General features: G+C 52.7%; 2 protein-coding genes across 5 annotated transcripts in view; one reads left to right on the top strand and one right to left on the bottom strand.

The window, feature by feature from the left end:
* The window catches only part of LOC147094876 (F-box/LRR-repeat protein 19-like), a 319,790-nt gene that overhangs the window by 83,930 nt on the left and 212,109 nt on the right, over nt 1–23,751 (top strand). The window lies entirely within an intron of this gene.
* kat8 (K(lysine) acetyltransferase 8) overlaps nt 1–23,751 on the bottom strand; it is a 40,372-nt gene that overhangs the window by 970 nt on the left and 15,651 nt on the right. Inside the window, exons 4-10 of one of the 2 annotated variants that reach the window (XM_085974487.1) lie at nt 23,182–23,235; nt 22,770–22,934; nt 22,500–22,589; nt 16,511–16,651; nt 8,652–8,745; nt 7,208–7,358; nt 5,245–5,399 (exon numbers count right to left, since the gene is read on the bottom strand). In XM_085974487.1, coding sequence (XP_085830613.1) covers nt 5,245–5,399; nt 7,208–7,358; nt 8,652–8,745; nt 16,511–16,651; nt 22,500–22,589; nt 22,770–22,934; nt 23,182–23,235 — 850 coding nt within the window. The remainder of the gene's footprint in view (nt 1–5,244; nt 5,400–7,207; nt 7,359–8,651; nt 8,746–16,510; nt 16,652–22,499; nt 22,590–22,769; nt 22,935–23,181; nt 23,236–23,751) is intronic. The other variant, XM_085974488.1, reaches the window with a different exon arrangement.

The raw sequence follows: 23,751 nt of genomic DNA, 5'->3' as shown, positions 1-23,751 counted from the left end.
GTATCTAACCCACTGTGACACCCGGTCCCAGAGGGGGAAGGACAGTGTATCTATCGCACTGTGACACCCGGTCCCAGAGGGTGAAAGGACAGTGTATCTAACGCACTGTGACACCCGGTCCCAGAGGGGGAAGGACAGTGTATCTATCGCACTGTGACACCCGGTCCCAGAGGGGGAAAGGACAGTGTATCTAACCCACTGTGAGACCCGGTCCCAGAGGGGGAAAGGACAGTGTATCTAACCCACTGTGATACCCGGTCCCAGAGGGGGAAAGGACAGTGTATCTAACCCACTGTGACACCCGGTCCCAGAGGGGGAAGGACAGTGTATCTATCGCACTGTGACACCCGGTCCCAGAGGGTGAAAGGACAGTGTATCTAACGCACTGTGACACCCGGTCCCAGAGGGGGAAGGACAGTGTATCTATCGCACTGTGACACCCGGTCCCAGAGGGGTAAGGACAGTGTATCTATCGCACTGTGACACCCGGTCCCAGAGGGTGAAAGGACAGTGTATCTAACGCACTGTGACACCCGGTCCCAGAGGGGGAAAGGACTGTATCTAACGCACTGTGACACCCGGTCCCAGAGAGGGAAAGGACAGTGTATCAAACGCACTGTGACACCCGGTCCCAGAGGGGGAAAGGACAGTGTATCTAACGCACTGTGACACCCGGTCCCAGAGGGGGAAAGGACAGTGTATCTAACATAGAAACATAGAAGATAGGAGCAGGAGTAGGCCATTCGGCCCTTCGAGCCTCCTCCGCCATTCAATGAGATCATGGCTGATCATTCAAATTCAGTACCCTGTCCCTGCCTTCTCCCCACATCCCTTGATCCCTTTAGCCTTAAGAAATATATCCAACTCTTTCTTGAATATATTTAATGAACTAGCCTCCACCGCCCTCTGTGCCAGAGAATTCCACAGGTTCACCACTTTCTGGGTGAAGAATTTCCTCCTCATTTCAGTCCTAAATGTCCTACCCCTTATCCTTAGACTATGACCCCTGGTTCTGGACTCCCCGACCATCGGGAACATCCTTCCAGCATCTAGTCTGTCCAGGCCTGACAGAATTTTATAGGTTTCGATGAGATCCCCTCTCAATCTTCTAAACTCCATTGAGTATAAGCCCAATCGACCCAATCTTTCCTCATACGTCATTCCTGCCATCCCAGGTATCAGCCTGGTGAATCTTCGCTGCACTCCTTCCATGGCAAGAACGTCCTTCCTCAGATAAGGCGACCAAAACTGCACACAATACTCAAGGTGCGGTCTCACCAAGGCCCTGTACAACTGTAGCAAGACATCCTTGTTCCTGTACTCGAACCCTCTCGCTACGAAGGCCAACATACCATTTGCCTTCTTAACCACCTGCTGCACCTGCATGCTTACCTTCAGCGACTGGTGCACAAGAACACCCAGGTCGCTTTGCACTTCCCCTTCTCCCAATCTATTGCCATTCAAATAATAATGCGCCTTCCTATTTTTGCCAGCAAAGTGGATAACCTCACATTTATCCACATTATAGTGCATTTGCCATGTTTCTGCCCAATCACCTAACCTGTCCAAATCGTACTGGAGTTTCATGACATCCTCCTTGCAGCATACCCTCCCACCCAGCTTTGTGTCATCTGCAAATTTGGAGATATTACATCCAATTCCCTCGTCCAGATCATTGATATATACAGGTAGACTATCCTTTATCCCAAAACCTCGGGACCAGCCGTGTTTCAGTTTTCGGAGAATTTCGGATTTCGGAAGGTGGGTCGGCAGGGGTCCGCGGGGGGTCGTGCGCACGACTTACACTGACGCACAGCGTAAGTTGTGCGCACGACCCCCCGCCGACCCCTGCACGGATCCCCGCCTGCCCCGACCCCCCCGTGGACCCCCGCCCCCCCCCCCCCGCCGGCCCCGACCCCCGCCGACCCCCCCGCGGACCCCCGCCGACCCCGACCCCCGCCGACTTACAGTCGGGGCCGGCGGGGGGGTCGGGGCCGTGGGGGGGTCGTGCGCACGACTTACGCTGACGCTCAGCGTAAGTCGGCGGGGGTCGGGGTCGGCGCCGGCGGGGGTCCGCGGGGGGGTCCGCGGAGGGTCGTGCGCACGACTTACGCTGACCGAAAAAACCTTCGGTTTTTAGAGGGTTTCGGAAGTCCGGATAAAGGGTAGTCTACCTGTATTATGAACAGCTGGGGTCCTAGGACCGATCCTTGCGGTACCCCACTAGTCACTGCCTGCCACTCGGAAAACGACCCGTTTATTCCAACTCTTTGCTTTCTGTCCGCCAACCAGTTCTCTATCCAAGTCAATACCTTGCCCCCAATCCCATGTGCCTTAATTTTGCACGCTAATCTCTTATGCGGGACCTTATCGAAAGCCTTCTGAAAGTCCAAATACACCACATCCACTGGTTCTCCCTTATTTAATTTTGCACGCTAATCTCTTATGCGGGACCTTATCGAAAGCCTTCTGAAAGTCCAAATACACCACATCCACTGGTTCTCCCTTATCTATTTTACCAGTTACATCCTCAAAAAATTCCAGTAGATTAGTCAAGCATGATTTACCTTTTGTAAATCCATGTTGACTTTGTCCGATCCTGTCACTGCTTTCCAAGTGCTCTGCTATTACATCGTTTATAATGGACTCTAGCATTTTCCCCACTACCGATCTATAATTCCCCGCTTTTTCTCTGCCACCTTTTTTGAATAGTGGGGTAACATTAGCTACCCTCCAATCCATGGGTACTGTTCCAGAGTCTATCGAGTTCTGGAAGATGACCAGCAATGCATCTACTATTTCCAGGGCCATTTCCTTAAGTACCCTGGGATGTAGATTATCAAGCCCTGGGGATTTATCGTCCCATCAATTTTCCTAACACCATTTCCCTACAAATACTGATTTCTTTCAGTTCCACCCTTTCATCAGACCCTATGTTCCCTGGTATTTCTGGGAGGTTATTTGTGTCCTCCTTTGTGAAGACAGAACCAAAATATGTATTTAGTTGGTCTGCCATTTCTTTGTTCCCCATTATAAATTCCCCCGATTCTGACTGCAAGGGACCTACGCTTGACTTCACCAATCTTTTTCTCTTCACATATCTATAAAAGCTTTTACAGTCAGTTTTTATGTTCCCTGCAAGCTTACTCTCATATTCTATTTTCCCTTTCTTAATTAATCCCTTTGTCCTCCTTTGTTGAATCCTGAACTGCTCCCAATCCTCAGGATTATTGCTTTTTCTGGCCAATTTATATGTCCTCTCCTTGGACCTTATGCTATCCTTAATTTCCCTTGTTACCCACAGTTGAGTCACCTTTTTTGTTTTATTTTTATGCCAAACTGGGATGAACAACTTCTGTAGTTCATCCATTCGGTCTTTGAATGTTTGCCATTGCCTATCCACCGTCACCCCTTTGAGTGCCATTCCCCAATCAATCCTACCCAACTCGCTCCTCAGACCATCGTAGTTTCCTTTATTTAAATTGAGGGCCCTTGTTTCTGAGTCAACTACTTCATTCTCCATCTTAATGAAGAATTCGATCATATTATGATCGCTCCGACCCAAGGGACCTCGTACAACAAGATTGCTAATTAATCCTTTCTCGTTACATAATACCCAGTCTAAGATGGCCTGATCTCTGGTTGGTTCCATCCTGTAAACACTCCAGGAATTCCTCCTCCACAGTATTGTTACCAATTTGGTTAGCCCAATCTATATGTAGATTAAAGTCACTGTGACACCGGGTCCCAGAGGGGGTAAGGACAGTGTATCTAACACACTGTGACACCAGCTCCCAGAGGGTGAAAGGACAGTGTATCTAACGCAATGAGACACCCTGTCCCAGAGGGTGAAAGGACAGTGTATCTAACACACTGTGACACCCGGTCCCAGAGGGGGAAAGGACAGTGTATCTAACACACTGTGACACCTGGTCCCAGAGGAGGAAAGGTCAGTGTATCTAATGCACTGTGACACCCGGTCACAGAGGAGGAAAGCACAGTGTATCTAACGCACTGTGACACCTGGTCCCAGAGGGGGAAAGGACAGTGTATCTAACGCAATGAGACACCCTGTCCCAGAGGGGGAAAGGACAGTGTATCTAATGCAATGAGACACCCTGTCCCAGAGGGTGAAAGGACAGTGTATCTAACGCACTGTGACACCCGGTCCCAGAGGGGGAAAGGACAGTGTATCTAACACACTGTGACACCTGGTCCCAGAGGAGGAAAGGTCAGTGTATCTAATGCACTGTGACACCCGGTCACAGAGGAGGAAAGCACAGTGTATCTAACGCACTGTGACACCTGGTCCCAGAGGGGGAAAGGACAGTGTATCTAACACACTGAGACACCCGGTCCCAGAGGGGTAAAGGACAGTGTATCTAACGCACTGAGACACCCGGTCCCAGAGGGGTAAAAGACATACTTGCTCTCGAGTCAGTACAAAGAAGGTTCACTCGGTTAATCCCGGGGATGAGGGGATGGACATATGAGGGGAGGTTGAGTAGATTGGGACTCTACTCATTGGAGTTCAGAAGAATGAGAGGCGATCTTATTGAAACATATAAGATTGTGAAGGGGTTGGATCGGGTGGATGCGGGGAGGATGTTTCCGATGGTGGGTGAAACTAGAACTAGGGGGCATAGGCTTAGAATAAGGGGCTGCTCTTTCAAAACTGAGATGAGGAGGAACTACTTCACTCAAGAGGGTGGTAGGTCCATGGAATATGCTGCCACAAAAAGCTGTAGAAGCTACATCATTACATAAATTTAAAACAGAAATAGACAGTTTCCTAGAAGTAAAGGGAATTAAGGGTTACGGGGAGCGGGCAGGAATTTGGACATGAGTCTAGGTTCGGATCGGTCATGGCCCTGTGGGTAGCGGAGCGGGCCCAGGGGCCATGTAGCCTGATCCTGCTCCTATTTCGTGTGTCTAATTCTGTTAGATTCAGGAGATGGTTCTGTGATAGTAGGTTGGGCGGTTAGGATCAGATCAGCCATGATCTTATTGAATGGCAGAGCAGGCTCGAGGGGCCGATTGGCCTACTCCTGCTCCTATTTCTTATGTTCTTATGACAGTGTATCTAACGCATTGTGACACCCGGTCCCAGAGGGGGAACGGACAGTGTATCTAACACACTGAGACACCCGGTCCCAAAGGGGTAAAGGACAGTGTATCTAATGCACTGAGACACCCGGTCCCAGAGGGGTAAAGGATAGTGTATCTGTGTGTGGGGCAGTTTACCTGTGATCGGAGGCTTTTTGTACTGGGCACTCTTGAGGTGCTCCTCCACTAGTTTCGGAGTGACGCAGATGACATGTTGACCCTTCCAGTACTTCACCATGTTGAGCGACTGCAGCGTGCTGATGATGTCATTCTGCGTGATGCTGGTCATCTGGCTGCGAAGGGAAGGGGGAGACAGACAGGGAGAACTTCAGCGAGAGGAGCCGTGGACATTGCAGGTTTTAGCCTGGGGGGGAGGGGTGTGTGGGGCCCTTATTTGGTGGGGATCGGGCTATTCGACTATGGGGACATCGTGGCCAAGCAGGATGCTGTACTCGCCCAACATCCGCGCGCGTCTCTCCAGCCAGAGTCGCTGGGTATTGATCAGAAAAGGGCACTCGGGTCAACCGCAATGCCCCGTCTGCGCTCACCCTGGTTGGGTCAACTAACTCGGCAGAGGCCTGAGGGACTGAACCTGGCTCTTTCCTTCTCTCTGTGAGGCACTGTTCCTGCTCTGCAGCATCCTGCCATTTTTTTTGGTAATTATATTATTTTTAAATAAATCTGATTGGTGGCCTTAACCTGAAGGTAGAGTCATAGGGGGAAAAATTCGGTTGGTTTGCGCCTCCCGTTAGCGCGTTAAGAGGGCGCTAATGGGGCGCAAAGCAACTAGCGCCCGGGCACGGTGATGTTTGCGCTGCTTGCGAAATTGACCAGACATTTTGCGACGGCGCTATACACTACCGCCACGATCTTCTGCGCCCGCAGATCGTGACGTCAGTCGAGTGTGCAACGCACTGGTAGTGCCCCGGACCGGATATTCAGTGGCGCCCCCTGCCTTACTGCCTGCCGCTAGCAACGACAGTTTGAGGGGAGCATTTTGCAGTCAGGAAGGGACTGGGGGAGCGCTATTTATAGGTGACCGCTGCCTGCCTTTTTTTGTCGGTGACATTTTTGCACCACGCATTCTGAGTGAGAGAGAGAGAGACTTCTGGAGATATTCAACGCTGTGTTGAGGAGTTTTGAGTGCTGGGCAACACTTTGCAAGTTCATTTTGATTTGACCTTCCTTGCATCGATTTAGAAGAGAATATGGGGGCTGCACTCTGAGCTCTTTCCCTGGGCCTCTTCATTGTTCTTTCCAGCAGATTTGATGTACAGGTCTCTCCAGGCTGAGATTCAAGGCTGCAATGAGCAGGATGTGGATGGAGAGCAAGATCGACCCTCCCCTTGAAGAACTGGTCGGCGCCAGTGTGTCTGTGTTCCATTGCTGACTGACATCACATTAGCTTCGCCAGCGCTCTGAGGTAGCGCCTCGCTCCTCGGCGTTAGCGCCTTAAGAGAGGTGTGTAGCGCCTGATTTAGCGCTCCAATCACCTCCAGGGGCGATAGAAGCCAAGTTTGCAGTCGGTGGCGATAATTAGCGCCAGGCGCTAAACTTTGTGCCCGGCCGATAATTGAGCCCCAAATGGGGCGATACCGAACTCCTCCCCCAGAGTCATAACGGCACAGAAGGAGGCCATTCGGCCCATCGAGTCCGTGCCGGTAATGGTCAGGTGGTGGTCTGTACCTACAAATTTGTACACAGCAAGCTCCCACAAACAGCAATGTGATACTGACCAAATAATCTGTGATTTAGAGAAATAACAAGAGAAAATGCTGGAAACACTCAGCAGGCCAGGCAGCATCCGTGGAGAGAGAAACAGAGTTAACGTTTCAGGTCTGGGACCCTTCATCGGAACACCGTGATTTAGAGATGTTGGTTGCGGGATAAATATTGGCCCAGGACCCTGGGGATAAGTCCCCTGGTGGATGGCTACCTGCAGAATCTTGCTCTGCTGTGCGGACTAATGCCTTCAGCAGAAGAGCAGAGGGAACTGGTGTGGGGGCGGGCTTGAAGCTGTCGGGAGTTGGGTCGGCTGAGAGTCGCGGCGCACTCCCCCACCCCTCCGCCCCCGCCAACCCCCTCGCCCCTGGGTACCAACCTGAGGTCCTTGATGGAGAGGGTCCCTCGGAAGTCGCGGAGAATCTCCAGCAGCACCCAGGACCAGTAGCTGCGATAGCTCAGCTTGCCCAGGTCAGAGAGGGGCTTCTCCGGAGACCCCACCGTGCTCTCCAACTTCGACAGCTCGTAACCTGCCGGGGGGGCGGGGGGAAGTGGGAGTGGAATGCGGGGGGGGGGGGGGGGGGGGGGGAGGTGGTGGGGGGGGGAGGAGGGCAGGGGGAGGGGGTGTGGGAGGGAGAGAATGGGGGGAGGGGGTGTGGGAGGGGGGAGAGGGGAATGCGGAGGGGGGAGTGGGAGGGGGTGTGTGTGGGGGAGGGGGGGGTGGGAGGAGGGAGGGGAGGGGGTGAGTGGAATGCGGAGGGGGGAGGGGATGGGGAGAGGAATGCGGAGGGGAGTGGGAGGAGGAGTCAGAGGAGAAGGCGGGGAGTAGGAGGGAGGGCAGTAGAAGGAGGGGGAGAAGGGGAAGAGGTGGTGGGAGAGGAGGATGAGGAAGAAGAAAAACAGACCATCATTAAGATTGTGCGCCACCATACATGCAAGATTTACCAACGGTCTCAGCCATCCCTGGACCGGGGCGAAGAAACAACAGTGATGAGTGGTATTGCTCCCATTTCCCTAGGTAGCTGAAGGCATGGCCGCCAATGGTGCAGCGATGGAAATCGGGGCACGTGCAAGAGGCCAGAATTGGAGGAGCACAGAGGTCTCGGAAGGTTGTAGGGGCCGAAGGAGGGTACAGAGATTTGGGGGGAGGGCGAGGTCCGTGGAGGGAACTGAACACGAAAGATGAGAATTTTTAATTGGGAGACCGGGAGCCAATGTAGGTCAGCGAGCACAGGTGGATGCATGAACGGGACTTGATGTTCGGATACGGGGCAACGGGGGTTACAGAGGGTGCAATGGGCAACAGCATATCCCGAACCACCGTGACAGTTTACATAGCAAAACCGAATGGGGCTAAAACGTTGACATGGGAATTTGCAATGGGAAATGCCGGCATGAAACCGTGACCCGAAATTGTGACAACAGGAAGTAACGCTTGTGGACAGAAAGCGCACGCCCTCGGCAAGGGGGGCACGGTGGCATAGTGGTTAGCACTGTTGCCTCACAGCGCCAGGGACCCGGGTTCGAATCTGGCCTCGGGTGACTGTCTGTGTGGAGTTTGCACATTCTCCCTGTGTCTGCGTGGGTTTCCTCCGGGTGCTCCGGTTTCCTCCCACAGTCCAAAGATGTGCAGGTTAGGTTGATTTGGCTATGATAAATTGACCTTTAGTGTTAGGGGATTAAATACGTGGGGTTACGGGGATAGGGTGGGATATGTGTCGGTGCAGGCTCGATGGGCCGAAATGGCCTCTATCTGTACTGTGGGGATTCTGTGTGATTCTGTGAAGACTGGTAACATCAGAGACAGCGCACACCGCACTTACTGAACGCGATCAGAAATTTCCCGTAGCCCCTTCGTTGGTACGGCGGCAGTGTTAAGATGCACGCTACATTATTCCCGTCCGGTGACTCCTTCTCCTATTCAGCAGAGAAAAACATAGGTATTCAGCTTACGATATATCTCTCAGAATTTACAGCACAGAAACAGGCCATTCGGCCCAACTGCTCCGTGCCGGTGTTTGTACTCCACACGAGCCTCCTCCTCCCACCCCTCTTCATCTCAAGATTCAAGATCATTTTATTGCCATATGTAACTAGTACAATGGAATGCTTACTCCCCACTCGCTCCCACAATACAAGCATATAAATATAAAAGCAAAAATAAAAACAATAAGTAAATAAGCAAAAAGTATAGCAATAACAGTCCAAGTTGCAGGATATGATGAATAGTACAAAAAAGCCTCAATTACCACTGGAAATAATAGTAATGTAATATGATAAATATATGGTAATATGAGTATAATATATATATTTACATAAACATATAACTATAATATGTGGGGCAGTGTGGTTAGCAGTTCAGCAGGCGCACTGCCTGTGGATAGAAAATGTTCTTCAACCCCGTCAACATATCCTATTCTGTTCTCCCTCACATGTTTATCTAACTTCCCCTTAAATGAATCGATACTGTTCGCCTCAACCACTCCCTGTGGTAGCGAGTTCCACATTCTCACCACTCTCTGGGGAAAGAAGTTTCTCCTGAATTCCCTATTAGATTTATTAGTGACTATCTTATATTGATGGCCCCTCAATAAGTGGAAACATCTTCTCTATGTCTACCCTATCAAACCCTTTCATAATCTTAAAGACCTCTATCAGGTCACCACTCAGCCTTCTCTTTTCTAGGGAACATGAGCCCCAGCCTGTTCAATCTCTCCCGATAGGTATAACCTCTCAGTTCTGGTACCAATATTGTAAATCTTATCTGCACTGTCTCCAGTGCCCCCATATCCTTTCTATAATGTGGAGACCGGAACTGTGCACAGTGCTCCAAGTGTGGTCTAACCAGACCGGAACTGTTCACAGTGCTCCAAGTGTGGTCTAATCAGTCCAGAACTGTGCACAGTGCTCCAAGTGTGGTCTAACCAGACCGGAACTGTGCACAGTGCTCCAAGTGTGGTCTAACCAGACCAGAACTGTGCACAATGCTCCAAGTGTGGTCTAACCAGACCAGAACTGTGCACAATGCTCCAAGTGTGGTCTAACCAGACCAGAACTGTGCACAGTGCTCCAAGTGTGGTCTAATCAGTCCAGAACTGTGCACAGTGCTCCAAGTGTGGTCTAACCAGACCAGAACTGTGCACAGTGCTCCAAGTGTGGTCTAACCAGACCGGAACTGTGCACAGTGCTCCAAGTGTGGTCTAACCAGACCAGAACTGTGCACAGTGCTCCAAGTGTGGTCTAAACAGTCCAGAACTGTGCACAATGCTCCAAGTGTGGTCTAACCAGACCAGAACTGTGCACAGTGCTCCAAGTGTGGTCTAACCAGACCAGAACTGTGCACAGTGCTCCAAGTGTGGTCTAACCAGACCGGAACTGTGCACAGTGCTCCAAGTGTGGTCTAACCAGACCGGAACTGTGCACAGTGCTCCAAGTGTGGTCTAACCAGACCGGAACTGTGCATAGTGCTCCAAGTGTGGTCTAACCAGACCAGAACTGTGCACAGTGCTCCAAGTGTGGTCTAACCAGACCGGAACTGTGCACAGTGCTCCAAGTGTGGTCTAACCAGACCGGAACTGTGCACAGTGCTCCAAGTGTGGTCTAACCAGACCAGAACTGTGCACAGTGCTCCAAGTGTGGTCTAACCAGACCAGGACTGTGCACAGTACTCCAAGTGTGGTCTAACCAGACCAGAACTGTGCACAGTGCTCCAAGTGTGGTCTAAACAGGCCGGAACTGTGCACAGTGCTCCAAGTGTGGTCTAACCAGACCAGAACTGTGCACAGTGCTCCAAGTGTGGTCTAACCAGACCAGAACTGTGCACAGTGCCCCAAGTGTGGTCTAACCAGACCAGAACTGTGCACAGTGCTCCAAGTGTGGTCTAACCAGACCGGAACTGTGCACAGTGCTCCAAGTGTGGTCTAACCAGACCAGAACTGTGCACAGTACTCCAAGTGTGGTCTAACCAGACCAGAACTGTGCACAGTGCTCCAAGTGTGGTCTAACCAGGCCGGAACTGTGCACAGTGCTCCAAGTGTGGTCTAACCAGACCAGAACTGTGCACAGTGCTCCAAGTGTGGTCTAACCAGACCAGAACTGTGCACAGTGCCCCAAGTGTGGTCTAACCAGACCGGAACTGTGCGCAGTGCTCCAAGTGTGGTCTAACCAGACCGGAACTGTGCACAGTGCTCCAAGTGTGGTCTAACCAGACCGGAACTGTGCACAGTGCTCCAAGTGTGGTCTAACCAGACCGGAACTGTGCACAGTGCTCCAAGTGTGGTCTAACCAGACCGGAACTGTGCACAGTGCTCCAAGTGTGGTCTAACCAGACTGGAACTGTGCACAGTGCTCCAAGTGTGGTCTAACCAGACCGGAACTGTGCACAGTGCTCCAAGTGTGGTCTAACCAGACCAGAACGGTGCACAGTGCTCCAAGTGTGGTCTAACCAGACCAGAACTGTGCACAGTACTCCAAGTGTGGTCTAACCAGACCAGAACTGTGCACAGTGCTCCAAGTGTGGTCTAACCAGACCAGAACTGTGCACAGTACTCCAAGTGTGGTCTAACCAGACCAGAACTGTGCACAGTGCCCCAAGTGTGGTCTAACCAGACCGGAACTGTGCACAGTGCTCCCAGTGTGGTCCAACCAGACCAGAACTGTGCACAGTGCCCCAAGTGTGGTCCAAACAGACCAGAACTGTGCACAGTGCTCCAAGTGTGGTCTAACCAGACCAGAACTGTGCACAGTGCTCCATGTGTGGTCTAACCAGACGGGAACTGTGCACAGTGCTCCAAGTGTGGTCTAACCAGACCGGAACTGTGCACAGTGCTCCAAGTGTGGTCTAACCAGACCGGAACTGTGCACAGTGCTCCCAGTGTGGTCTAACCAGACCGGAACTGTGCACAGTGCTCCCAGTGTGGTCTAACCAGACCAGAACTGTGCACAGTGCTCCAAGTGTGGTCTAACCAGACCGGAACTGTGCATAGTGCTCCAAGTGTGGTCTAACCAGACCTGAACTGTGCACAGTGCTCCAAGTGTGGTCTAACCAGACCAGAACTGTGCACAGTGCTCCCAGTGTGGTCTAACCAGACCAGAACTGTGCACAGTGCTCCCAGTGTGGTCTAATCAGTCCAGAACTGTGCACAGTGCTCCAAGTGTGGTCTAATCAGACCGGAACTGTGCACAGTGCTCCAAGTGTGGTCTAGCCCAACCAGAACTGTGCACAGTGCTCCAAGTGTGGTCTAACCAGACCAGAACTGTGCACAGTGCTCCAAGTGTGGTTATTATTCATACTCGGGATGTGGCCGTCACTGGCGAGGCCAAGGCTGGCCTTCATCCTGAACCACTGCAGTCCGTGTGGTGAAGATGCCCCCACATTGGTGTTAGGACGACGTTCAGGCTTGGGCTGATAAGTGGCAGGTAACATTCGCGCGACACAAGTGCCAGGCAATGACTATCTCCAACAAGCGAGAGTCTAACCACCGCCCCTTGACATTCAATGGCATTACCATCACCGAATCCCCCACCATCAACATCCTGGGGGTCACCATTTACCAGAAACTTAACTGGACCAACCACATAAATACTGTGGCAGCAAGAGCAGGTCAGAGACTAGGTATTCTGCGGCGAGTGTCTCACTTGTTGACTCCCCAAAGCCTTTCCACCATCTACAAGACACAAGTAAGGAGTGTGATGGAATAGTCTCCACTTGCCTGGATGAGTGCAGCTCCAACAACACTCGAGAAGCTCGACACCATCCAGGACAAAGCAGCCCGCTTGATTGGCACCCCATCCACCACCTTAAACATTCACTCCCTCCACCACCGGCGCACCGTGGCTGCAGTGTGTACCATCTACAAGATGCACTGCAGCAACTCGCCAAGGCTTCTTCGGCAGCACCTCCCAAACCCGCGACCTCTTCCACCTAGAAGGACAAGGGCAGCAGGCGCATGGGAACACCACCACCTCCAAGTCCCCCTCCAAGACACACATCATCCTGACTTGGAAGTATATCGCCGATCCTTCATCGTCGCTGGGTCAAAATCCTGGAACTCTCTCCCTAACAGCGCTGTGGTAGTACTTTCACCACACGGACTGCAGCGGTTCAAGAAGGCGGCTCACCGCCACCTTCTCAGTTGCAGTTAGGGACGGTCAATAAATGCTGGCCTTGCCAGCGACGACCACATCCCGTGAACAAATGAAAAAAAGCAGGGTGTGTGGATTCATTCAAACACAAATTAGATTTCTTTCGGAAAATAAGTATTTTATGATTACAGTAAATGAGTAATTGAAGACATAAAAAAAGACTTCCATTTGTATAGCGCCTTTCACAACCACCGGACGTCCCAAAGCACGTTACAGTCAATGAAGTACTTTTTGAAGTGTAGTCACTGTTGTAATGTAGGGAACGCGGCAGCCAATTTGCGGACAGCAAGCTCCCACATACAGCCATGTGATTATCTGTTTTAGTGGTGTTGATTGAGGGGCAAATATTGGCCAGGGCCAGGACACCGGGGAGAACTCCCCTGCTCTTCTTTGAAATAGTGCCATGGGATCTTTAACATCCACCTGAGAGAGCAGACGGGGCCTCGGTTTAACGTCTCATCCAAAAGACGGCACCTCCGACAGTGCAGCACCCCCTCAGTACTGCCCCTCCAACAGTGGGGCACTCCCACAGTACTGCCCCTCCGACAGTGGGGCACTCCCACAGTACTGCCCCTCCGACAGTGGGGCACTCCCACAGTACTACCCCTCCGACAGTGGGGCACTCCCACAGTACTACCCCTCCGACAGTGGGGCACTCCCACAGTACTACCCCTCCGACAGTGGGGCACTCCCACAGTACTACCCCTCCGACAGTGGGGCACTCCCACAGTACTACCCCTCCGACAGTGCAGCACCCCCCTCAGTACTGCCCCTCCAACAGTGGGGCACTCCCACAGTACTGCCCCTCCGACAGTGGGGCACTCCCTCAGTACTACCCCTCCGACAGTGGGGCACTCCCACAGTACTACCCCTCCGACAGTGGGGCACTCCCACAGTACTACCCCTCCGACAGTGCAGCACCCCCCTCAGTACTGCCCCTCCAACAGTGGGGCACTCCCACAGTACTGCCCCTCCGACAGTGGGGCACTCCCTCAGTACTACCCCTCCGACAGTGGGGCACTCCCACAGTACTGCCCCTCCGACAGTGGGGCACTCCCTCAGTACTACCCCTCCGACAGTGGGGCACTCCCACAGTACTACCCCTCCGACAGTGGGGCACTCCCACAGTACTGCCCCTCCGACAGTGGGGCACTCCCTCAGTACTACCCCTCCGACAGTGGGGCACTCCCACAGTACTGCCCCTCCGACAGTGGGGCACTCCCACAGTACTGCCCCTCCGACAGTGGGGCACTCCCACAGTACTACCCCTCCGACAGTGGGGCACTCCCACAGTACTACCCCTCCGACAGTGGGGCACTCCCACAGTACTACCCCTCCGACAGTGGGGCACTCCCACAGTACTACCCCCTCCGACAGTGGGGCACTCCCACAGTACTACCCCTCCGACAGTGCAGCACCCCCCTCAGTACTGCCCCTCCAACAGTGGGGCACTCCCACAGTACTGCCCCTCCGACAGTGGGGCACTCCCTCAGTACTACCCCTCCGACAGTGGGGCACTCCCACAGTACTGCCCCTCCGACAGTGGGGCACTCCCTCAGTACTACCCCTCCGACAGTGGGGCACTCCCACAGTACTACCCCTCCGACAGTGGGGCACTCCCACAGTACTACCCCTCCGACAGTGGGGCACTCCCACAGTACTACCCCTCCGACAGTGGGGCACTCCCACAGTACTACCCCTCCGACAGTGCAGCACCCCCCTCAGTACTGCCCCTCCAACAGTGGGGCACTCCCACAGTACTGCCCCTCCGACAGTGGGGCACTCCGTCAGTACTACCCCTCCGACAGTGGGGCACTCCCACAGTACTGCCCCTCCGACAGTGGGGCACTCCCTCAGTACTACCCCTCCGACAGTGGGGCACTCCCACAGTACTACCCCTCCGACAGTGGGGCACTCCCTCAGTACTACCCCTCCGACAGTGGGGCACTCCCACAGTACTACCCCTCCGACAGTGGGGCACTCCCACAGTACTGCCCCTCCAACAGTGGGGCACTCCCTCAGTACTACCCCTCCGACAGTGGGGCACTCCCACAGTACTGCCCCTCCGACAGTGGGGCACTCCCTCAGTACTACCCCTCCGACAGTGGGGCACTCCCACAGTACTACCCCTCCGACAGTGGGGCACTCCCACAGTACTGCCCCTCCGACAGTGGGGCACTCCCTCAGTACTGCCCCTCCGACAGTGGGGCACTCCCTCAGTACTACCCCTCCGACAGTGGGGCACTCCCACAGTACTACCCCTCCGACAGTGGGGCACTCCCTCAGTACTGCCCCTTCGACAGTGGGGCACTCCCACAGTACTACCCCTCCGACAGTGGGGCACTCCCACAGTACTGCCCCTCCGACAGTGGGGCACTCCCTCAGTACTACCCCTCCGACAGTGGGGCACTCCCACAGTACTGCCCCTCCAACAGTGGGGCACTCCCACAGTACTGCCCCTCCGACAGTGGGGCACTCCCTCAGTACTACCCCTCCGACAGTGCAGCACCCCCCTTCAGTACTGCCCCTCCAACAGTGGGGCACTCCCACAGTACTGCCCCTCCGACAGTGGGGCACTCCCTCAGTACTGCCCCACCGACAGTGGGGCACTCCCACAGTACTGCCCCTCCGACAGTGGGGCACTCCCTCAGTACTACCCCTCCGACAGTGGGGCACTCCCACAGTACTGCCCCTCCGACAGTGGGGCACTCCCTCAGTACTACCCCTCCGACAGTGGGGCACTCCCACAGTACTGCCCCTCCGACAGTGCAGCGCTCCCTCAGTACTGACCCTCCGACAGTGCAGCGTTTCCTCAGTACTGACCCTCCAACAGTGCAGCGCTCCCTCTCAGTACTGACGCTCCGACAGTACAGCGCTCCCTCAGTACTGCCCCTCCAACAGTGCGGCGCTCCCTCAGTACTGCCCCTCCGACAGTGTCAGCCTGGATTTTTGTGCTCGAGTCTCTGGAGTGGGACTTGAACCCACAACCCTCCGAGTCAGTGCGAAGGCTGCTCCCAACTGAGCCATGGCCTGTGGCGAGTGTAGCGGCTCGGGAGGAACAGGTGACTCTGGACCTATGGTTTCCCGAAGCTCTCCATCACGGGGGGGGGGTTTCCGCGCCACATGTCTGGGTCTGTTACAGACAAATTCATAAGAGATCGATTGCCACGATTGGTCAACAACTCCATTCTTGTTGTATCGTGGGACGCCCAGGAGGGGAGAAGGCAAACTAGATAGACCCTGGTCTTTTTTCCTGAACAGCGATCCCCGCTGGTCTCTCCCCTCCCTGACACCTTGGGGGGTGGGGGGAGGGGGCAAAGGTCAATTTTAGCCCCTCCCACTTGTGTGGGGCTCAGTACCACACCCGGTACGAGAGCAGGTAACTCAGCACTAAGCCGGGGATGAAGCCGGAGCCTTTCCTGTCGTGTGAGTGTGTGCGAGAGAGAGAGAAGGGGGGGGGGCGCGGTGGTCAGTAGGATAGGTAACAGAGCCCGGGTTAGTCTCTCGCGTGTCCACCGCCACCCCAACGACCCCTGACCTTGGAGAAGTAGCCGACAATGTGAGCGCCGTGCCGGTCCACCTCCGTCAGGATGTAGAAGACAAAGGGCTCCACGTCGAAGTACAAAGTCTTGTGGTCGAGGAAAAGCTTGGCCAACAGGCACAGGTTCTGACAGTAAATCTGTGAGGAAAGACAGACAGGGTTTGCGTTTATAAAGCACCTCAGGACGTCCGAGAGCGCTTCACAGCCACTGAGGTACTCTTTTGAAGCATAGTCACTGTTGTAATAGAAACATAGAAGATAGGAGCAGGAGTAGGCCATTCGGCCCCTCGAGCCTGCTCCGCCATTCAATGGGAACATGGCTGATCATCCAAATTCAGTACCCTGTCCCTGCTTTCTCCCCATATCCTTTTAGCCCTAAGAAATATATCCAACTCCTTCTTGAATATATTTAAAGAATTGGCCTCTGCTGCCTTCTGTGACAGAGAATTCCACAGGTTCACCACTCTCTGGGTGAAGAAATTCCTCCTCATTTTGAGGATGTAACTGGTAAAATAGATAAGGGAGAACCAGTGGATGTGGTGTATTTGGATTTTCAAAAGGCTTTTGATAAGGTCCCGCATAAGAGATTAGCGTGTAAAATTCAGGCACATGGGATTGGGGGCAAGGCATTGACTTGGATAGAGAACTGGTTGGCAGACAGAAAGCAAAGAGTTGGAATAAACGGGTCTTTTTCCGAGTGGCAGGCAGTGACTAGTGGGGTACCGCAAGGATCGGTCCTTGGACCCCAGCTATTCACAATATATATTAATGATCTAGATGAGGGAACTAGATGTAATATCTCCAAGTTTGCAGACGACACAAAGCTGGGTGGGCGTGTGTGCTGTGAGGAGGATACCGAGAAACTCCAGTATGATTTGGACATGTTGGGTGATTGGGCAGAAGCATGGCAGATGCAATATAACGTGGATAAATGCGAGGTTATCCACTTTGGTGTCAAAAACAGGAAGACAGATTATCTGAATGGCAATAGATTGGGAGAAGGGGAAGTGCAACGAGACCTGGGCGTCCTTATGCACCAGTCGCTGAAAGTAAGCATGCAGGTGCAGCAGGCGGTTAAGAAGGCAAATGGTATGTTGGCCTTCGTAGCGAGAGGGTTTGAGTACAGGAACAAGGATGTCTTGCTGCAGTTGTACAGGGCCTTGGTGAGACCACATCTTGAGTATTGTGTGCAGTTTTGGTCGCCTTTTCTGAGGAAGAATGTTCTTGCCATTGATGGAGTGCAGCGAAGATTCACCAGGCTGATACCTGGGATGGCAGGAATGACGTATGAGGAGAGATTGGGTCGATTGGGCTTGTGCTCGCTGGAGTTTAGAAGAATGAGAGGGGATCTCATTGAAACTTATAAAATTCTAACAGGACTGGACAGACTAGATGCAGGAAGGATGTTCCCGATGGTCGGGGACTCCAAAACCAGGGGTCACAGTCTAAGGATAAGGGGTAAGCCATTTAGGACAGAGATGAGGTGGAAATTCTTCACCCAGAGAGTGGTGAACCTGTGGAATTCTCTACCACAGAAGGCAGTAGAGGCCAATTCATTAAATATATTCAAGAAGGAGTTAGATATATTTCTTAAGGCTAAAGGGATCAAGGCATATGGAGAGAAGGCAGGAACAGGGCACTGAATTTGGATGATCAGCCATGATCTCATTGAATGGCGGAGCAGGCTCGAGGGGCCGAATGGCCTACTCCTGCTCCTATCTTCTATGTTTCTGTCCTAAATAGCTTACCCCTTATCCTTAGACTGTGACCCCTGGTTCTGGACTCCCCGACCATCGGGAACATCCTTCCTGCATCTAGTCTGTCCAGTCCTGTCAGAATTTTATAAGTTTCAATGAGATCCCCTCTCATTCTTCTAAACTCCAGTGATTATAAGCCCAATCGATCCAATCTCTCCTCATATGTCATTCCTGCCATCCTAGGTATCAGCCTGGTGAATCTTCGCTGAACTCCCTCCATGGCAAGAACATCCTTCCTCAGATAAGGCGACCAAAGCTGCACACACTACTCAAGATGTGGTCTCACCAAGGCCCTGTACAACTGCAGCAAGACATCCTTGTTCCTGTACTCAAACCCTCTCGCTACGAAGGCCAACATACCATTTGCCTTCTTAACCGCCTGCTGCACCTGCATGCTTACCTTCAGCGACTGGTGCACAAGGACACCCAGGTCTCGTTGCACTTCCCCTTCTCCCAATCTATTGCCATTCATATAATAGTCTGCCTTTCTGTTTTTGACACCAAAGTGGATAACCTCGCATTTATCCACGTTATATTGCATCTGCCATGCTTCTGCCCAATCACCCAACCTGTCCAAGTCATCCTGGAGTTTCTCGGCATCCTCCTCACAGCACACACACCCACCCAGCTTTGTGTCGTCAGCAAACTTGGAGATATTACATCCAGTTACCTTGTCCAGATCATTAATATATATTGTGATAGCTGGGGTCCAAGGACCGATTCCTGCGGTACCCCACTAGTCACTGCCTGCCACTCGGAAAAAGACCCATTTATTCCAACTCTTTGCTTTCTGTCTGTCAACCAGTTCTCTATCCAAGTCAATACCTTGCCCCCAATCCCATGTGCCTTAACTTTACACGCTAATCTCTATGCGGGACCTTATCGAAAGCCTTTTGAAAGTCCAAATACACCACAGCCACTGGTTCTCCCTTCTATTTTACCAGTTGCATCCTCAAAAAATTCCAGTAGATTAGTCAAGCACGATTTAACTTTTGTAAATCCATGTTGACTTTGTCCGATCCTGTCACTTTTTTCCAAGTGCTCTGCTATTACATCTTTTATAATAATGGACTGTAGCATTTTCCCCACTACCGATGTCAGGCTTACCGGTCTGTAATTTCCCGTTTTCTCTCTACCACCTTTTTTGAATAGTGGGGTAACATTAGCTACCCTCCAATCCATGGGTACTGTTCCAGATTCCATCGAATGTTGGAAGATGATCAGCAATGCATCTACTATTTCTAGGGCCACTTCCTTAAGTACCCTAGGATGTAGATTATCAGGCCCTGGGGATTTATTGGCCTTCAATCCCATCAATTTCCCCAACACCATTTCCCTACAAAATACTGATTTCTTTCAGTTCCTCCCTTTCGTCAGACCCTATGCTCCCCGACATCTCTGGGAGGTTATTTGTATCCTCCTTTGTGAAGACAGAACCAAAATCTGTATTTAATTGGTCTGCCATTTCTTTGTTCCCCATTATAAATTCCCCCGATTCTGACTGCAAGGGACCTACGCTTGACTACACCAATCTTTTTCTCTTCACATATCTATAAAAGCTTTTACAGTCAGTTTTTATGTTCCCTGCAAGCTTACTCTCATATTCTATTTTCCCCTTCTTAATTAATTCCCTTTGTCCTCCTTTGTTGAATCCTAAACTGCTCCCAATCCTCAGGTTTACTGCTTTTTCTGGCCAATTTATATGTCCTCTCCTTGGATCTTATGCTATCCCTAATTTCCCTTGTTAGCCACGGTTGAGTCACCTTTTTTGTTTCATTTTTATGCCAAACTGGGATGAACAAATTCTGTCGTTCATCCATGCGATCTTTGAATGTTTGCCATTGCTTATCCACCGTCAATCCTTTGAGTGACCTTCCCCAATCAATCTTACCCAACTCGCGCCTCATACCATCGTCGTTTCCTTTATTTAAATTCAGGACACTAGTCTCTGAGTGAACTACTTCATTCTCCATCTTAATGAAGAATTCTATCATATTATGATCGCTCCGACCCAAGGGGCCTCATACAACAAGATTGCTAATTAATCCTTTCTCATGACATAATACCCAGTCTAAGATGGCCTGATCTCTGGTTGGTTCCTCGACATACTGGTCCAGGAAACCATCCCGTAAACACTCCAGGAATTCCTCCTCCACAGTATTGTTACTAATTTGGTTAGCCCAATCTATATGTAGATTAAAGTCACCCATGATGACTGCTGTGCCCTTATTGCATGCTTCTCTAATTTCCCTTTTAATGCAATCCCCAACCACCGCATTACTGTTTGGAGGTCTATATACCACTCCCACTAACGTTTTCTGCCCCTTGGTATTTCTCAATTCTACCCATACAGATTCCACATCATCAGAGCTAATATCCTTCCTTACAATTGTGTTAATCCCTTCTTTAACCAGCAATGCTACCCCACCTCCCTTTCCTTTTTGCCTATCTTTCCTGAATATTGAATACCCCTGGATGTTGAGTTCCCAGCCTTGGCCACCCTGGAGCCATGTTTCCGTAATCCCAATCAAATCATATTCGTTTACCTCTATTTGCGCAGCTAATTCATCCACCTTATTACGAATGCTCCTCGCATTAAGACACAAAGCCTTCAGGCTTGTTTTTTTTAATGCTCTTAGATCTATTAGAATTATTATTTACTGTGGCCATGTTTGATTTAAACCGTTGATTTCTCTGACTGCCACTTTTGTTTTTCTCCTTCATATCTTTTGCTTTTATCCTTGTTTCCCTTTCCTCTGTCTCCCTGCTCAGGTTCCCAACCCCCTGCCATTTTAGTCTAAACCCTCCCCCAGAGTACTAGTAAACACTCCCCCTAGGACATTGGTCCTGGCCCTGCCCAGGTGCAAACCGTCCGGTAATCTAGGAAAGTGTGCACAGCAAGCTCCCACAAACAGATAATGTTTTTTTTCTTAAAAAAGTGATATTGGTTGAGGGATAGATAGTGGCCTCAAGGCACCTTTGCTCTTCTTCAAATGGTGTTGTGGGATTTTACGTCCACCTGAGGGGGCAGGCGGGACCCGTGGGTTTAACGTCTCATCCCCAAAGACGGCACCTCCGACAGTGCTGCGCTCCCTCAGTACTGCCCCTCCGACAGTGCAGCACTCCCTCAGTACTGCCCCTCCGACAGGGCGGCGCTTCCTCATTACTGCCCCTCCGACAGTGCGGCGCTCCCTCAGTACTGCCCCTTGACAGTGCAGCGCTCCCTCAGTACTGCCCCTCCGACAGTGCAGCGCTCCCTCGGTACTGCCCCTTGACAGTGCAGCGCCCCCTCAGTACTGCCCCTCGACAGTGCAGCGCTCCCTCAGTACTGTCCCTCCGACAGTGCAGCGCTCCCTCAGTCCTGCCCCTCGACAGTGCAGCGCTCCCTCAGTACTGTCCCTCCGACAGTGCAGCGCTCCCTCAGTACTGTCCCTCCGACAGTGCAGCGCTCCCTCAGTCCTGCCCCTCGACAGTGCAGCGCTCCCTCAGTACTGTCCCTCCGACAGTGCAGTGCAGCGCTCCCTCAGTACTGTCCCTCCGACAGTGCAGCGCTCCCTCAGTACTGCCCCTCCGACAGTATGGCACTCCCTCAGTCCTGACCCTCCGACAGTGCGGCGCTCCCTCAGTACTGACCCTCTGACAGTGCAGTAGAGGCTCCCTCAGTACATCACTGGGAGTGACCGCCTACATTTTTGTGCTTGGGTCTATGGAGTGCGACTTGATCCCACTAGCTTCTGACTCAGAGACAAGAGTGCTACCCACGGAAGCAAGGCTGGGACACGGCTCCGAGCTGGGGGTGCCTGTATTGTCGCACCGTGCGGGGACAGGCCCGACCAGGAGCACTTTGCGTGTTCGTGATTTTCGTGCGTTTTGTGTACCGTGTCGCAGGCCCGCCCTCGTTTCTCCGCCCCGCACCCCACGGAGAACTGGAAATGCGATAGCGGGGGTGACGTAAGAAAACTACTAGGCACTTGTTCTAAGCGTTAAACAAAGCTTTAAACAGCTGTTTTACTACATGGAGGTCTAGTTGTGTCCTTCACTAGTTCCTGTTAAGAATGTCCTGCGCAAGCTGGGCCCATGCCTGAGTATTTATACTCTCCCTGGACAGCGCCACCCGCAGGCCGCTCAGTATTATTTCATAAGTCTTTCATTCATGAATGACTGATTCATGTCAGGGTGTCCACATGCTCCCCGATTACGCCTCCCACAGTCAATCAGCCCGGTCTCACCTTGTGGTCTCGTCCGTCCACCTCGTACACGGAGATGTTGGTCTTGCGGTAGATCTCTTTCCCAGGGGGCTGCCGCCATTGGCACTGGGCCTGCGAGGGAGGAGGGAGAGGAAGAGTCCGTGAGGTCAGATAGCAGTCCCCCCCGCCCCATCCCCGTCCCCGTCCCTGAACACCATGGCCCTGGGGATGCCCCCCACCCCCCTCCCGCCCGCAGTCCCTCGGTTTCCCTCACGCGGTATTACAGGCAGAGACCGTCGGCCGCGATCGTACCAGGTGAAAGCGGTAGGTTTTCTCGAACTTCATGTACTTGAGGCAGTACTCGCACACCCAGAGCTTGGGCTGCTTCCCGTAATCTTCCGGAAAAGGCGAAAAGTACCAAGCATCGATCTCGTAGTTCCCAATCTGGATCTTATCCACATACTTCACCTTGGTGATCTGTGGGGAGGGGGGAAAGAGAACAGGACAAAGCAAATTAGACAGCAAGGCCTTTCCCTCCGATACATCCCGCGGTGCGACGTCAGGGGAGGTCCCTGCACTGCGACGTCTGGGGGGGGGGGGGGTCCAGGCACTGCGACGCCAGAGGGTCCCGAGACTGCGATGACGGGGGGGGTCCCGGCACTGCGACGCCAGAGGGTCCCGGCAGTGTATCTAACAGATTTCAAAGTGGTGCAACTCCACTAACCGCTTCGTGTTCCTTCTCCAGAGCCGCTGTGGTCGGGTCCATCTCTGCATACGTCTGAAAAAGAAGAGAGGAATGAATGCACAATGTCGGCTGGCATCGGCTCCTTGACTTCCTGCCACACACTAGCCTCACACTTCAGCGAACCCTTACACTCACCAGCAGCAACGCCACAGAGATCAGCTGGCGGTATTGCTGGCAATCTTGCCGGTCACACCGACTTCCCGTCACACTTCAGCATTTCCTTTTACTCACTGGGAGCAACTGATCCGGCGCTCCCGGGTATTACCGGCGGGACGGTGCTGCCTCCGACAGTTCCATTGCCGGGCGCCTTGACCCCACTCCAGCTGATCCTGGACAGGCCGGGTTCTGAATCCAAGGCGCCAATTGACGCCTCGATTGCCTGCCTCCCTCCCCAACCCCCTCCTGCTTCGCACTCGCCCACAGCCGCCTTCCCTCCGCGACCCTCGCCACCGAGACTTTCGACCATGGGGGCGGCGGGAGGGGGGGTCGCGTATCGAAGCTAAACCCTATTGTGCTTGCCCTCCGGCGAGAAGGGAGCCGCTGGACGGT

This window comes from Somniosus microcephalus, unplaced genomic scaffold (assembly GCF_052327205.1).
Source record: "Somniosus microcephalus isolate GS21.2 unplaced genomic scaffold, FLI_Smic_1.0 unresolved_chr1, whole genome shotgun sequence".
Lineage (NCBI taxonomy): Eukaryota > Metazoa > Chordata > Chondrichthyes > Squaliformes > Somniosidae > Somniosus > Somniosus microcephalus.
Note: the sequence above shows the minus strand (reverse complement) of the source record. Positions and strands in the feature narration are given on the sequence as shown.